We start from the raw sequence: 16502 nt of genomic DNA, 5'->3' as shown, positions 1-16502 counted from the left end.
GGAGTGGCCATTCACTAAAATGGAGAAGACTGGGGGAAGAGTGAGTTTTTTGGTGGCTGAGGGATGATCAGGAGGTTAGCTTTGGACGTGTCTAATTCCAGAGTACTATTAGCAGCCCAGGTGGTTAGGTTGTACAGGCAGTTAAATAAACGATTCTCAGGGGCAGGGGAGAGGTCTAGCCTGGAAATAACACTGGAGGAAATATTTAGCATGTAGGTGGATTTTAAAGCCCAGAGACTGGAGGAAATAATTAGAAGGAAGGAGTGTGGATCGATGGTTAGCAGACTATGCCGGCAGCCAAAGGCAACCGGCTAGCTGTTCAGTAAATAAAATTTTATTGGAACGCTGCTACACCCATTCATTTCTATGGTCAGGGTGAGATACAGAGGGTGAAATCGAGATTACAGAGGTATGGTAGGTTATTTTAAAATGGTTCTTTGCCCACGACGAATATAAATTTTGTGATGATCCCTGGTTTGGTTTTCCCTAGTTATGTATCTGATTAAAAAGCCGTCTTGCCATTGTCTGATATTGACCACACACCACTTAACACAGGGAGTGCATTAAGTGCTTCACATACAGACTTTCAGGTAGTACACCTTAAAGTGGCTGGTGGTATTATCACCCCCACGTCACAGATAGGGGCACTAAAGTGTGTAGCAGCAACTAATTTAACCAAGGCTGCATAGCAAAGTAGTGACTGGAACCTGGATATAGAGCAGGTCCTTCTGTCACCAAAGTATTTTCTGAATCACCCCTTTCTCCCATCGCCTGGTGACATGTGGGTTCAGAAAGGCTGCGAGGCAGCCACACCACTTGTGAGGGGCAAAGTCAGGAAGTCCCAGCCCCAGCCCCAGGCTTCTTTGCCACACCACACCCTCTATAGGTCAGGATGTCCTTTACGATGAAGCAGATTCATTCTCTTTTGCTTCAACTGGGTCTTTTTCTTCTTCCTCTCTCTCATTGTAAGGAAAAAAAAAAAAGACTTCTTGGAGGAAAATTCCTTCTTTGCCTTATCTTCTAATTCTGTGTTGTATTCCCCTTTTTTTTCCTGTATAATTTGTTAATGAATCCACATATTCCCGTTCCACAATTTCCTTTCTTCTTCTAACAGCATGGAACTTTCCATCCTTTTGACACAGTTCTACAACAAAGGTTAATTACTTTATAATTTCTTTCTCTTAAAAAAAAAAGGCACACTAAAATTGCTAATTTTAACTGTGCTTCTTGTCAGTGGGTTCATGGAAATTTACTGCAATTAAACCAGATGTTTTCTTGCACCTAAAAGTCAGGTGGTAATTTAAGGGAAATTTTCATTTCAACATAAAGAAAGACAGAGGAGGATCAAGGGAAGTTCCTCCTCTCTTCTCTTCTTTCTTCTCCTCCATTTTCATTTCTGAAAAGTGGGGCTAATAATGGTGACCTTGAGGGTAGTTGTGGGAAGTAACAAACCAGCTTATGTAAAAGCACAAAGTCCTTCACAGTCAACAAAGGTTTCCCTTCCTGCTTATCTGTCTAGGTGATTTCCCCCCCCTCTTATTACAGGTGGCATTTTTGTTACTTGGATGGTTTATTATAAAGAGAACCAGAACTAACTCAAGAAAAATCAGAATGATTTGAAAATGGTTCATAGGCCACCATTAATACGATTGCTAGTGAGCCTTCTGGAGATAAGACAGATTGAGACAAGTTCAATCTACTTGTGTTTTCCAGCTTTGTGGGAGGAAAAATATTTTTTCTGGATATATGTTTACATCTTAAGATGTCAAATGTATTTTTTTAATGGAACTAGACAGTGGTGAGTCAGTGAATGTCTCACAATAAGCTCTCTGGGTAAAACAAAACACCAATATGTCTGCGGACTTACATGGTGGAAATATCCCTACCATAGCTAATTTCAAGCAACAGATGTGATATCATGAAGCTCGGAGGCAGGAAGAAAGGCTAATGATCAGCTCTAGCAAGGTGATATGGATATTGTATGTAGCCTCCCCTTCTTAAACAGTGTATATAAACAGGGCCCTGTGCTATCATGAAAGAGGCATAAGTTCTGATGTTCATATATTCACTCAACAAATAGTTAATGAACACCTACTATGTGTCAGGCAAAAACTAAACATCTATATGCACACACACAGATAAAGCAGAGAGAATGTTAGGGAGGTTTTAAACAAGTATAAGATTGTACATTAGATAGTCAGGGGGATTATCAGGACCAAGATGTGTGGGTATATTTCTGGGCCCTTCCATTTGATACTTGGTAACCGTGGGCAGGTTCCTGACACTCTCTGAGCCTCAGGTTTCTCTTCCACACATCTGTGTCAACAGCACCTACGTCACAGCATTTGGCAACTGCACGAATGAAGCCTATCGGCAAAATGCCTAGCTTACGGTTAGCATTTGGACACCATAACTGCATTTCTCCTCACCCTTTATAATATCTCAAGGTCATCTGTATAAACACCAAAAATGTACTGAGCTCTAAGTGAGGGATGCCTTCAGGTCATACTAACATGTGCGTAGCTTCTTCCTGTTGGACTAAATGACTCTGAGCTGCATTACATATCGTCTGGCTGTCACTGCCTTTTATACTTCTCACTTTTTTCTTCTCCAGACTTCAGGGGCTGCACCATGCTCCCATATCTACACCTATCCCTAGCAACATGTACCCTCATTCTGGCTTCTGGTGCCCTGAGAAGCATGGTGAATAGGCCTGTTGGAAACGCATATCAAATACAGGTGCTCATTCCTGAGATACGTAAGTCTTCCCTACAATTAAAGTACATTTAGTATACTAAATGAAATAAGATATGGAGTATATGTGATTCATCATTTTATATATCAATTACGGTTACATATTGTATACTATATTATTAATCAGAATCAATTAAATTTTTTATAATTATTATAAATTATATGGGAGCCTAAATTTCTTTATTGTAAAATAAGAAAAACAATGTTGTTTCCTTGTTCACAATTTGGGGGTAAGATTTAATGAATCTGTGTTACTGGTGAAAGTGTGGAATGATACGTCTAAAGAAGAGTATGTCAACATCTAACAAACTGCATATGCCTTTACCCTTTGGTGCCAGTGATCCCACTTTTAAGAATTTCCCCTGAAAATACATCTCCACAAATACCAAGCAACATGTGCACAAGGCTATTTGCTACAGTTCTATTTGTCATAACAAATGATGGGAACAACCTACGTGTCCATAGGATCCTGCGTGAATACACGACGGCACAGCCACATGCTGAGGCCCCACAAAGGAGTGACATAGTCCACAAAGCGACACGGAGTGATTTCCGGGATGTATTAAAGTAAACAAAACCAGAAGATGTAGAGTACACCTATTATGCTATCTTTTATATAAAAAATAAGAGAAGGAAAAATCGTTTGTCCTTTTTTTTTGCAAGATAAACTATAGGAGAGATATTCCCGAAATGAATAAAAATGGTTCCCTTTCAGCTCAGCCGGTGTGGCTCAGTGATTGAGCATCCACCTATGAACCAGGAGGTCATGGTTCGATGACTGGTCGGGGCACATGCTTGGGTTACAGGCTTGATCCTCAGTAGGGGGTGTGCAGGAGGCGTCTGATCAATGATGCTCTCTCATCATTGATGTTTCTATCTCTCTCTCCCTCTATGAAATCAATACAAAATATATTTTTTTAAAAATGGTTACCTTTCAGGTGTAGATAGAAACAGTGGGGAAAAGGTAGAGTTGGTGGCAATACTCTGAGTGCACCTTTTTATTAGTTTGACTTTTGAACCATGTGCCTGTTTTGATATTAAAAATAATGACACTAAATAAAAAGGATGAGAGGGAAAGCAAGCCTCAAAATTGACACAAACAAACCTGAGTATCAAATTGATAATATAACCATGTAGAGAGAAGACGGAACCTTGAGCACTATGTTTTGACTGCCTAAGGAGAGAAACACTGAAAAGAAAATCTTTAACCTCACTTAGTTTGTTAGAAGGATTGGTATTGCAATTGTGAAACTATTTCATTTATAGTAGGATGGAGCAAATGAAAAAAAAAATCTGTGGGTTTTGGGAAACAGGGTTCTCACTGTGGGAAAAGGGAGATATATGAGTGGAATGAGGGCAAGTGCAGAAGACTCCTGAGGGGCTGGATTTGAGTCAGTATGAGCTCTTGATTTAAAAAGATAAATGATACCCCCCAGCTCTACTTACTGGAAGAGACTAGAGGCAATGACACCCCACCGAGCAGAGCACACCCAAGTTGTATATTTTAGTGCAAAGGTAGCACTGAAAGCACCCAGGAATCCTGAGAGGAGTGGCTGACTTCAGGCCTGGGGCCGAGACATTATGAGCACAGTTTAGAATATTTTGTGCCAGCAGCAAGGAAGACTAAAGAGAACATGTCAGAAGGACCCAGGAGCCAACTCGAAGGGACTCCCACTACCCATACATGAGACCATCTGAGCACTGAAAAGAATTATAAATAGTACTGGATTTTAATACATTGGGTCAAAAAATGACCTATGAGTCAATAGGGATACTAACTATGGGGAAGGGGATGAGGAGAGAAGAGCTCTCTATAAATATGAATGTTAATATGATTCAGGGCAGGATTGTGAAGGTGTGCTAAAATCACTGGCTGAAAAGTTCTAGAGGGATGGGATAGTCACAGCACCTCAAATATCACTGCACAGATTAGCTGATTTACAAGGGGAAAGGGGAGTGCATTTACAGTGACGGGACCGGTGGTCCCCATCTTATCTAAGCGACTGGTAGGGGGGCCCCCGACACATGGCACAGTGAGAGTACACACCACCAACCCAGGTGGCATTTTTGCCAAAAAATATCTCATATGCTGGTTTGTCACATAAAGTCAGGTTTAACTTACTGGCGCTGTCTATTTGATTATCGTTAAATTAATGCTAAATTTCTTAGATGCTCTTCGATGTTGTGGACATGTAGGAGAATGACCTTATCCTTAGGTCACCTATGCTGAAGAGTTCAGAGGTCAGGTGTCATGATTTCTGCCATTTCTTTTTAAACAGTAAAAAAAATATCACATGCATTTTTGTAAAGATTTCCCTACCATATGTATCATACATATTTATGCAAAGTGTTCACAAATGTTGAATCTAGGTGAAGGGTTTAGGGGTCTTTGTTTGATTACTTCAATTTTTCTATAGCTTTGAAACATTTCAAATGAAATCCTGGGTGTGAGTCATTGTATATAACAGGCCCCTGAGAGCCCAGAGCAGGGTAGGTCTCAGTTAATGGCAGTCGCAAAGACCATCACCAACATCGTCTTCATCTTTCAACACACTTGGCTGTGGGCTGATGAAAGATGGAGAAGGAACCACCAAATAAGTGAGCTGTGGTTTTGGCTGAGATTTTTGTGGAAAAGGGAAAAATAAAAAGCCTGTTTAGTCTCCTATCTAAGATGAAGCAGCAGGGCTCCGCGGCCATGAGCTTCTCTCACCAGCGGTGGATTACTTTGCAGGCCCTCAGCTGAAATGACAGACCCACAAATTCCCCAGAAGACAATTTTGTCACAGGGACAAAAGCAGCACGCGTCCAGTCAGCTCAACGCGAGAGGCTGCTCCTTGGCTTCCTGAGGGGGGTCATGGACTGGAGCCTGGCTCCAGCCTCGGCCTGTCCTGAGATGAATGAGTCCCACGGGAGCCCTCTTCAGGGGGATGGAACCTAATCCTGGTGGACAGAGGGTCCTGTGCTCTCTGAGACCTTCCTTCAGCCCAGTGGCTCCCCAGGCGGGACCACAGGAATAGCAATAAGACTAAGGACTGGTGTCTCATGTGCTGGTGTTTTTAATATGACGATGTCCACACATCTCTGCAGAGTAGGAATTAATGTTTTATTAATGCTGCTTAATTAAAATTTAATTTCAAAGCACTGCTGTACTCACGTTGTTTTGATAAAGGCTTTGTGAATTTTTTTCCCGGGTGACAAGGAGGAGAAAAGGAGAGGTTGGAGCAGGGCTTAAAGAAGGGACTTGGGAATTGCTGCTGCATATGCAGGTAGCCCTCCAAAAGCAGCCCAAAGTGGGCAGAGCATCTGGACAAAAACCAAACATCCTGAGCTGCTTCTGGATGAAGCCCTACTATTCATCTTCTGAGTCTTGAATATTCATGCTGGGTTTCCTTCAACACTGGCTCCTCCCTGTCTAGCAACCTATGGCCACGAGTTGCTAATCCATCCTTGCCCTGCCTCTGCTTCTCAGGTCAGGCACTGGCCACACTGCCATTCCTTGAGCATCTGGGTCACCTTTTCTACACCAGCTGAGGTAGTTGTCTAGAACTCTGGGGAGCTTTCCTAGGGCAGGTGTTTGGTTTCCGGGTTGCTGTGCTAGAAGGTCCTTTGCCAATAAATATTTTTTCCCTGTGATTTAGTGCAAATGTGACAGCGGCATTTATTGAAAACATACAATCTGCTGGGCATTATTTGAATTCTTTATATACCATCCCTTTTTATGAGCACAACCTAGAAGGCACTGGAGATATTTTTATCTCCATGTTATAGATGCAGAAACCCAGGCCCTGAGAGGTTAAGCAACGTGTCCTATGTGTTGCTTAACAAGAGTCCACCTTCTCAGATGCGGCATTATTCTACCTGCTGTGGGAGGGGCTGCGCATTTGTGAAACAATGGAGCCAGATCTGGGGAAAGGTCTGGAGGCTTTCTGAGGGGCCAAGCTCAGGGCCACAGCTCCTGGATGCAGGCAGAAGCCCGTGTTGGAGGCTGAAGGGAACAGGTTTACAGAAGCAGAACACACAGATCACCCGGAGAAGCCAATCCAGGGAGAGCTGGACCCACAAAAGGTTGAGGTTCATTGCAAGCAGGAAGGCGGGGCCAAGGTGACAGAGGCTGAGTCCCCACTGCTGCTTTTACCTAGAAGTACAGTCTGCGGGGGTTGCAAGGAGAATGGCTGCAAGGAACAATTTCCAGGGAGTCAGGAAGGGTTTGTCATGAAGGTGGGCTGTGTACAACGTCAAGTTCTATGGGAACAGCGCCCCCTGGAGTTGTGCAATGCATAGTCTGCACTGAAGACCTTGGAAAAGAGCAGATGCAGAGGGGAGATTACAGAAGTGGGAAGGATAAACACCTCAGAGCTGAGGGACATGGCCCGGTAGCAGGTCCAACATCCCCCACTCCCAAGTAAGGGCGCTTCCCTGACTCACCGTCCTCCTCTGTCTGCACCACCAGCTCCTCGCTCTCCATCCGGCCCTCGGGGTTGGACAGCAGGAGCCGCAGCCGGATGGTCATGAAGGGCCGCAGACCCCGCAGGGTGTAGTGGGAGGAGGTCTGGATGACCTCCTCAGCCTCGTACTGCTGCTGGTTGAACACGTACTGGTACTGCACCGTGAGGTTGTAGCTGTGGCAGCGGGTGACCGCGTAGCCAAAGGGCTCCCACTGCAGGGTCAGCTGCCGGGCCCGGATGTCCACAATCTCCACGTTCTGCGGGCCGTGCACTGGGTCTGCGGACACAAGCAAGGCACAAGAGGAGACTGTCAGGAAGGTGGGGTGGGGGGCCCGTAGAACAGTGGGGAGCAGCTCTTCCAGCCTATCACAGCCAGTCAGCCACTGCTTCGTGGGTTTTGCTGCATAGAATACAATTTATGTTCCTATAAATCAAACTCCTTTTTGTTACTTAAATACATGCATCTAAAAGAAACCATAACCATATAAAAGGGGAAACATAAATCACCTGCTGTAAATAAACATTAGCCATCAAAATAAACGCAAAATTGTTAAATTCTTAAGGGTTCATCAGGGTACCACGGAAAACCATCTTGGGTACCACCCACAGCACACCCAGCACTTTGGGGATGTGCTAAGAGAGAAGGCTGCAGGAGTTCTGACCTGCCTTCAATGAAGCCCCATCCGTTCCCCTGGGAAACCAGCCCCTCTCTCCAGTTACCCGCACACAGGTGCACACGCTGGGCATGCGACCCGGTGACTGCGCCTTGGAATTTCCCTTCCTTTCATTCACAACGCAACCCACCATTTCCTAGCCTTCAACCTCCTCCTCTCCTGTCCTCCTTTCCCAAACAGGCCCCTCCAGGGACATCATTCTAAACACAGATCTGACCATGCATTCTTACCCACGGGCTGTCTCCCACTCCATCCCTCCCACTGACCCTGCTCCCAGGCCCCCATCTAGAACATGAGCTCTGAATTATTTCATTATGAATATTCTATTCCTAATTTATACAAATGAAATAGATGTTTTTGTACAAAACAGATGATAACAAATGAATGCATTTTCTCTATCCCCACAAGCAAAGCTCATTCTAAGGTTTAGGCATTCATTAGAGTAGAAACAGAACTTCGTTTGTCATCAGCAGCCCCACAGGTTCTGTGTCAGAGTCTCTGTGACAGCAGTTAACACTGCCTGGAGACTGAATCCATAGATGTTCCCCCAAAGGACTTTACCAAGTTATGTAATCTCTGGGTCGTTGTTCTTTTTTATTTGTAAAATGGTGATGATAGTAGCCACCTTCATTCAGAGGAAAAGGGGGAGTCAGGTGAGATGCTGCTTGCAAAGCATTTAGAATTGCACCTGGAACTTAATACACACTCCATACACGACAGTTTTTCTTTTGCTGTAATAGGAGTAGTAATAAAAATAACAATAATGTTTCATACGCTGTATCTATTCTGAATGTCTTATAAGTGACAGTGCAGGGTAGCGTCCTTATGCAGAATGATGGATCCTAGCATCTCTCTGGTCCCCTCACAGCATAGGGTAAGGTTGCCTCTGCACCGATGCAGCCATAGGAAGGGAGAGAGGGGTCTTGATGCCCCTGAGTTTCCTGATCTGTCCTGAAATGTCTGCAACTTGTGCCAGAGCCTTACCAAAACCACTTCAAAGCATTCCTCGTTTGAGAAGGATCCCCAGATGTGTCAGCAGCCTGGCAAGCCAGTGCAGACCTGCTCGCGCACTGCTGGGGACAGTGGGCAGCCTGGCCCCAGCTCAATGGAGGAGCTCACGGTCACTCTCACAGCCCAGTTATCCATGCTCACGGGTCCTCTGTGTAAAGGAGAGCCAGCCTCCCAAAAGCAAGCGGATGACTTTGAAACTGTGACATTGAACAAGCTGTTGCTGAAGGTCCGCTGTGCTGAGCCCACGTGGAACGCAAGGTGGAAAGTGCGGTCCCCATAGCTGGGGGGGGTTATGATCCGGTGTGGCGGCGGCGGCTGCTGCTTGGCTTAAAAGCTCACACTGGCACGGGGACCATGTGCCAGCACAGGGACCGCGAGAGGCTGTTTGCTGGGAGCCCCCGGGCATCCCCACCAGCTCGCCCAGCTGGAGCCTTTCTGTTTGTCCAGAGGCCAGAACGGCCCTGGCAGGGAGGCTGCCACCCCTGCTCAGAGCCCATGGAACACTCCTTCTCAGGGTGGGTTTTCAAAGCCAATGCCCGGCCCTGAGGGGGTGAGTGCCCTCGGGCTCCCTCTCCCTCTCATTAGTGACTGAGAACAGGAACATTTAAGCCTCATTGAAGTCCAAAGCTGACACCCCATTTTGTCAGATATCTTAAGATATACCATATAATGTTACATATAATTATAGGATCTCCAATACTCGCTGAAAGCACAAACAAGACAAACAGACACTCTCTGATGGCCAGCAGCCACAGTGCTGAGTTCTGTCATCCGCATCATCGTGTGACACCATAGGAGAGGGACTGCCAGCCCATCTACAGACGAATAAACTGAGTCCCAGAGAGGTCCAGGAACTTGTATAGAGTAGCGAGACTACCAAATGGCAGACTGGGTTTTGAACTTGTGTCTGTCTGTCCCCACACCTAGTGTGCAAAGTAAGAAGACGTGCCTGACAGAGGGGCCTGGGAAGGGTGTGGGCAGGTTCTGTGCCTGCACCTGGGGAAGGGCATCCCGCCCCTCCCCCTCTCTCCTCTGCTCTGCTCTGCTGGCTGCCCGTCTCCTCCCCCTGGTGTTTCAACCCCTTCACTTGCTTCCACTGTGAAGGCTTCCCCCCTGCACTTCTGGGCAGACGTCTGGCTATTGCTTTCTCATATTGTTAACTGTTTCCTTATATGTTAATCACTTTACACTGTGACAGGTTTTTGTGTGTGTGTGTGTGTGTGTGTTTAATCTTCACCTGAGGATATGTTTTTATTGCTTTTCAAGAGAGAGGAAGGTGAAGAGAGAGAGAGAGAAACATCAATGTGAGAGAGAAACATTGATCGGTTGCCTTCCATATGTACCCTGACAGGGAAACCCACAACATAGGTATGTACCCTGAACAGGAACCCAGCCTGCAACCAACTCAACCACCCAGCCAGGGCTGCACTGTGACAGATTTTTAGAAACTGCCTCTGCCCAGTGGAAGGTAAGTTCCTGAGAGCAGATGATCTCTGCTCCCCCTCCAGCCATGCCCAGCCTGGGTCCCAAAGAGGGGACCTCAGCAACTGCCAGTCAAATGGATGCCCTGTTTTGTAAGTCTCACCATGACCTGTGAGGGCAGGCTGGTCCTTGCCTCACCCTAGAGCAGCGGTTCTCAACCTGTGGATCGTGACCCCTTTGGGGGTCGGACGACCCTTTCACAGGGGTCGCCTAAGACCATCGGAAAACATATAATTACATATTGTTTTTGTGATTAATCACTATGCTTTAATTATGTTCAATTTGTAACAATGAAATTGGGGGTCACCACAACATGAGGAACCGTATTAAAGGGTCGCGGCATCAGGAAGGTTGAGAACCACTGCCCTAGAGGAAAGCGAAGGTCTATGAGCTGAAATGGGTGCTCAGAGCCACATGGTAAAATCTGAAGTTCATGAGGGTCCTGTGATTCTGTGTCTGATCTGCACCGTGACACCCTGAGGGACTGGAACCAGGGGAAGGACACGAACAAGGGGCATGTCACAGCCATCAGGGCCTGGGAAGGCCTGGGGAGGATACTGTGAGAAAGCCCAGAACCATCAGGCAGGAGTGGCCGGAGCTTCAGGAGCCTGGGGTCGCCGCAGGGGGCAAAGACCACTGCCCTGTCCTCTCATCTGCTCTCCGGCTACTACAGCACTCTCCCCCTCGCTCACCTGTGCAGGTGTGCACGCAAACACCTCTCTGCTTCTCCGAAAGGAAGGAGCAGGCAGGGCACCTATTCAAAGAGGGCAAGAGATGCTGCACGCCTGCCACCAAGCACGGAGACTTCCTCCCAGAGCTGGAGGCCAGGGCACAGGGACAGTCATTGTTCCCTCCACCGCACCGGTGGCTGGCTGTCCTCAGACACACAGGGACCGCGGAGCCAGACAGAGCATGGCCTGAAGCCAGGCTCTGGCGCTCATGAGCTGCGTTGTGACCTTGGGCAAGGGCACTTCAGCACTTAGCCTCCACTCCGTCATCTATAAAGGAAAAATTATTGCGCTAATCTCAGAGGGCTGTTAATGACTATAAAATGAACTGAAGAGAGAGAGAAGAGAATTGCTTCTGCCTGACAGTGGGCATCCCTCTTAGATGGACGGGCCTCGCGTGGAGGGGAATAGAAGCTGCATTCCCAGGGCCCTGGGCTCAGTGGTGCTCAGGCCTCGGAGAAGGAGGAAAGTGGATTCCCTGGGTTGTTGGGATGGACCAGGAGAGGATGGGTGATCAAGATGGAAGACGGCTGGGTGGAGCCCAAGGTGACTGCTCTGTGTGTGACTCCTGGATCTCCCATACAGTCCTCAGAATACAGCAAAAACGGTTTGCTGTGATTGGACTTCCCGTGGGTTCGAGAAAGGGCTGAGGTTTGCCTGACTCACTCAGGCCAAAGGGGATACCGCCTGGAACCCAGTGACCAGCAGCAAAGGGGACTTGGCGAATATGTCCACATGCTATCACGCCTTGAGCTAGGATGTTGAGGGTACTCCGCACTGCAGAGATGAAGAGGCCAAGGAAGTCTCAGAGCATACGCACAGGGCAAGGAGGAGGGCTACACCATGCAGCAGGCTGTGTCCTGTAAGTCCGAGAGCTCCCATGCAGAACGGGAGAGGCCGTGGCTATTTATTGAGCACTAGCCCGGGCTAGGAAGGCACCTGCAGGATGAGAATGCTTCTCTGGCTTAGCGAATGGAGGCCAGTGAAGGAACATGACGTACCCAGGGCCACAAGCCAGGTCCCCGGTTCTGGGCTCCCGAGGCTCTTTGCACAGATGTCCAGCCCACTCAGCACTTGTCATGCTTTCTAGGAATTGCTGGTTCAGTTACTCATCACTCCTCCCAGCTGCAAGGGACCCATTCTGTTTGTCCAGAGCCCCCAGCACATGGCACGGGGTCTGCTGAGGGCTAGTTCATGTTTGTTAAAACGAGAGGAACAGATGGCGATCTGCCCTTGGGAGCTGAGCCCAGACCTCCAACGCCACGTCCCGTTCCGTAGCCTCCAGCAGGCCACCGAATCTTTAAGGGGAACGTGTCTATTTTTGCATTCCAGCAAGAGAATGTCCTAAAATCCCAGACAATGAAAACTAGCCTTGAGAACTAGTGTGACGGAGGCATTCACACGTTCAATCTGACCCCCCAAACCTCGGCCGCCAGACCCCGCTCCCGCTCCAGGAATAGCCTGCGGCAGGGAGACGCTCAGCTTTCCGTCCGGGTTGGTGCAAACAGGCTGGAAACTGCTGACAACGCCTGTGTGCTCAGTGGAGATTGGTTTTGTTGAATTGACTTTTTCTGTGTAAATACGTCCAAGTCTGGAGCCGATGCTTTCTGCCTCCAGATAAGGCCCCGTCCACACGACCTTCTTGAGTAACAGCCTACATGCATGCCACCGAGAGGGCAGACAGCACAGCAGAAGAGAGGGTGGCTCATCTGGGAGCCGGAAAATCATCCTCTGATGGAACAACGAATAGCTTATCCTCTGCGTGCACACGCTCTATGCCCTGAGACTTGGCGACGGGGCCTGTCCTGAGCCCAGGGCAGTAAGGACCCTCCGATCCTCTTCTGCTGTGGCCGCCTGGACAGGAGTCGGTGGTTCAAAGTGTTCCCTTTCCCGACAGGCTTCAGACACCCGAGTTCCCTGCCCCAGTGGCTTCAAACTCAGCGTGAAGCTTTGTTCAAACCTTTCCGCGGTCTGCCCTTTCAAGATCAGGTGTATTCCACATGTGTGCACCCTTAGGCCCACTGGGTGACCGAAGGATGGCTGTCTGGGGACAAGGCTTGAACATGAGGACTGAAGTCTCTGGACACATGTGCCTGAGGCCCTTTGTGGGGAGGACGGAGTCAGGTGAAAGGAGAAGGGATGTGCCACAGGCCTGTGTTTGTGTTCGCAGTCCCGGCCCAGCTGTGTCCTTGCACACGTAGGGACAGGAACATGTGCGTGCACGTGTCTGTGTCTGTCTGTGTGACTGACTGACTCCCGGTTTCAGAGGCTGCTTTGCTTTTGCAGCTGCCTCTGAAGGCAGGTTGGTCCTCCAAAAGTCTGGTCATGTCTCCCCTTTCCTGCTTGGGTCTCGCTAAAGCACTGCTGTCGATCTAATACCTGAACCCAACATGCACCCTCTTCCCTCCCAGTCCCCTTCCGCATTCCCACAGCTCTCTCCTGGAGCCCTTCCTAAAGCAGTAATGCATCCCGAGCCCGTCCACACCTCCACACCTTTGCCATGTTCTTCCCTGTGCTTGAGATGCCACAGGGCAAACTCCTATTCAGTATATTTAAAGCCCAGCTCCAATGCCAGCCTTTCCTTGTAACTTTGTCCAAAAGCCTTTCTTGCCCGGGCAGAGTCAATACCTGCTCCACCACCTGCTTCCTTGAACACACTGGCATGCTGCTTCCATTGCTCTTATCAAACTGCAGGTTTCTGTTTGCTTCATGCTCACCTCCCCTGCTGACTTGTTATCCCCTAGATCGCTTCGTTTCTATAATTGGAACATCTAGCTGTTTAGTAAATAAATATATCTAAGAATGAGTAAATACAGAAAGCAGGGGATGACTGAAGACCAAACCAGAATGATGGCCCTAATGTACTGCAGGGGAAAAGCCATAAGGAAAGAAGAGGGGAGGGAGGGGGGGATGAGGGCTCTCTTCACACTCCAATTGTTAAGGATAACCGTGTGGTTAAGTCAGACTTCGAGCCTTTTTTGTTCTCTATGGACCCAGTCTCCATCCCTGCTGTCAAAGGCAATAGCTGTGGAATCTCCTGATGACCTCAATCAAGGTAGAACATCTTATTAAAAAAGAACAGCAAAGCAGCTTTCCAATTCATGAATTTTCCACGTATTCATCTTTTGCATGTGGAGTTGGCTGTAACATATGTACTGTTCAAAGCTGAACCTAAACTGAGATAATTTGGGGCACGGGGCTGAAAATATGGAGGTGGATAACTTAAAATTAATTTTTTTAAAATCCATTTGGAGATGCAATTTGAATTCCTTTCAAATTAAATTGCAATGGAATCCTGGACAGCTGGAAACATTATTGCCAACATAATTTGATACTACAAGAGCAGTAATACATTGATAGATAGTTCGATGTGAACATTAATTTGCAATTTCAGCATGGAAATGACGCATGAAGAGAAAAAGAGGGAAAGGGAACTAAATTAAGATCCATCTTCTTTCTGACATCATCCAAACCCCACTCACTTGCTTACTTTCCCTCACCCCCTGTACTTTATTTCAGATGTCGGGTGGACAGGACTTTGCTGACTATCACCACAGACATTTAGGAAGGCAGGTAAGGACAGGGATTCCGAGGCTTTGGGGATGCTGGTCGTCTCAGTCCAGGGCCTCTGGGTCCTACCAATCCCGACAACCAGAACCATCTGATGCTGGAACATGTCCCCTTGTGAGAAGGTGACCTGGTTGTCACCCCCTTGTGGCAAGGCCAGAGAGAAGGTAACTCCTTCACACGTCCACTGGCTTACTCACTAACAAAAGAAGACGCTTTGAGCATGGAGGCATCCTGATGTGCTGAAAAGACTGGCTCTGTTATCACCTGGACCCAAAGCCCTATCCCATCCCTGTCTGTGCCTCATTGTTCTCGTGTGTAAAACATGAATGACACTCCCTGCCTTTTAGGGCTACGAGGTGAATTAAGGAGACAGTGTCCACCAAGCCCCCTGGCACAGCTACACTCCCTCAAATACAACTCCCACCTCCAGAAGGGAGGGAGGCAGGCGAGCCATTGAGGTAGAAGAGGAGTCCTGTAGGTTACCGTGGACCCCGGTCTGCTTCTCAGTCTAGTCCAGGGCTGGGTTCATTCGTTTAACCAACTTAGCAAGCGTCCAAAAATCAATTAGGTTCAGATATTGCTGCACCTACCCCTTCCTGTCTACAAACATGTCCTGTACTTCTGAGATGGGCAAGGCACGAGGGATACAGGTGAACGAGACAGACACTTTCTTGCCTTCCTGAGACTCATGTTCTAGAGGGGGATGCAGAGACAGCTGTGAAGGATGGAAGGATGCCCCCTGATGAGTCGTTGGCAGGGGACACGCGGGGCTTTCACGCAGCACTTGGCAGAAAGACAGCCTCGCGTCAGAAACTCAGCCGTGCCAATTTCATCACGGCTCGGGCACAACCCTTACGTTCTTTTGCATAGAAACCAGAAGCCACCAAAGAAATTGGAGGTGAGTTAAGGTTAATGATTCCCCAACAACTGCATTATTAGGTTATAATAAAAGCAAGTCTCGGGGCAAAGTCTCCTACACAGATGAGCATCAATTACACCACTGTTTATCAGTGAGCAGGTGCAAAGCAGGTCAAACAATTTATTCCATAAATGTCAACGTAGTCCCAGCAATCTGTCCTTGTAGGTGAGCTGGTGACTACCTTGCATGAGAAGGTCACCTGTGGCAGTTATGACAGTATTCTCAGGGAGGAGTTGACATTTTTTTTTTTTTTGTAAAGGGGCAGACAGTAAATACTTTATGCTTTGTGGGTCAGACAGTCTCTTGCAACCACTCATCTCTGCCCTTGTAGTGCAAAGGCAGACATAGGCGATACGCACACAAGTGAGCGAGGCTGTGTTTCAGTGAGAGTTGATTTACAAAAACAAGGCCACAGGCTGTAATTTGCCTCCTTTGTTCTAGGGGCAAAATCAATTAGCTACTGTCACATCAGAAAACCAGGAATCCCCTCATCCAATGGACGACACAGGACTGTTTAGGAATCCTGGCTTGGACACCATCCTAGGGTTAAAGGCTAGAAGACTTCTTGGGTTCCTCTTCTTTGCATAAGTCTGGAAAGTACTTTAAAAAATTGGCCAACCCACATATTATTGAGACCTTCCACTTTACCAATTAGAGTCCATTTATAATACTTATTATTATGCTAAGCAACAGGTCCCTGATTTCAACCACAACAACTAATTTCTGACATTTCCTGTGATAATTAGCAAAATAAAGGTTGTTGATCAAGGCATCAGAAGTACCTGGGCACTGTAGCTTTGCCTCTGGAGCAGTGGTTCTCAACCTTCCTAATGCCGAGACCCTTTAATATAGTTCCTCATGTGTGGTGACCCCCAAGCATAAAATTATTTTCGTTGCTACTTCATAACTGTAATTTTGC

At 47.4% G+C, this 16502-nt stretch overlaps 1 protein-coding gene across 9 annotated transcripts in view; it reads right to left on the bottom strand.

Annotated features, from left to right (window-relative positions):
* Window positions 1-16502, bottom strand: part of PTPRT (protein tyrosine phosphatase receptor type T) — a 943168-nt gene that overhangs the window by 336527 nt on the left and 590139 nt on the right. For all 9 annotated transcript variants that reach the window (XM_081096943.1, XM_081096945.1, XM_081096948.1 and 6 more), the window contains exon 8: window positions 7180-7476. In XM_081096943.1, coding sequence (XP_080953069.1) covers window positions 7180-7476 — 297 coding nt within the window. The remainder of the gene's footprint in view (window positions 1-7179; window positions 7477-16502) is intronic.

This window comes from Myotis nattereri (assembly GCF_964212035.1).
Source record: "Myotis nattereri genome assembly, chromosome: 8".
Classification (NCBI taxonomy): Eukaryota; Metazoa; Chordata; class Mammalia; order Chiroptera; family Vespertilionidae; genus Myotis; species Myotis nattereri.
This window is presented reverse-complemented; position numbering and strand designations above follow the sequence as displayed.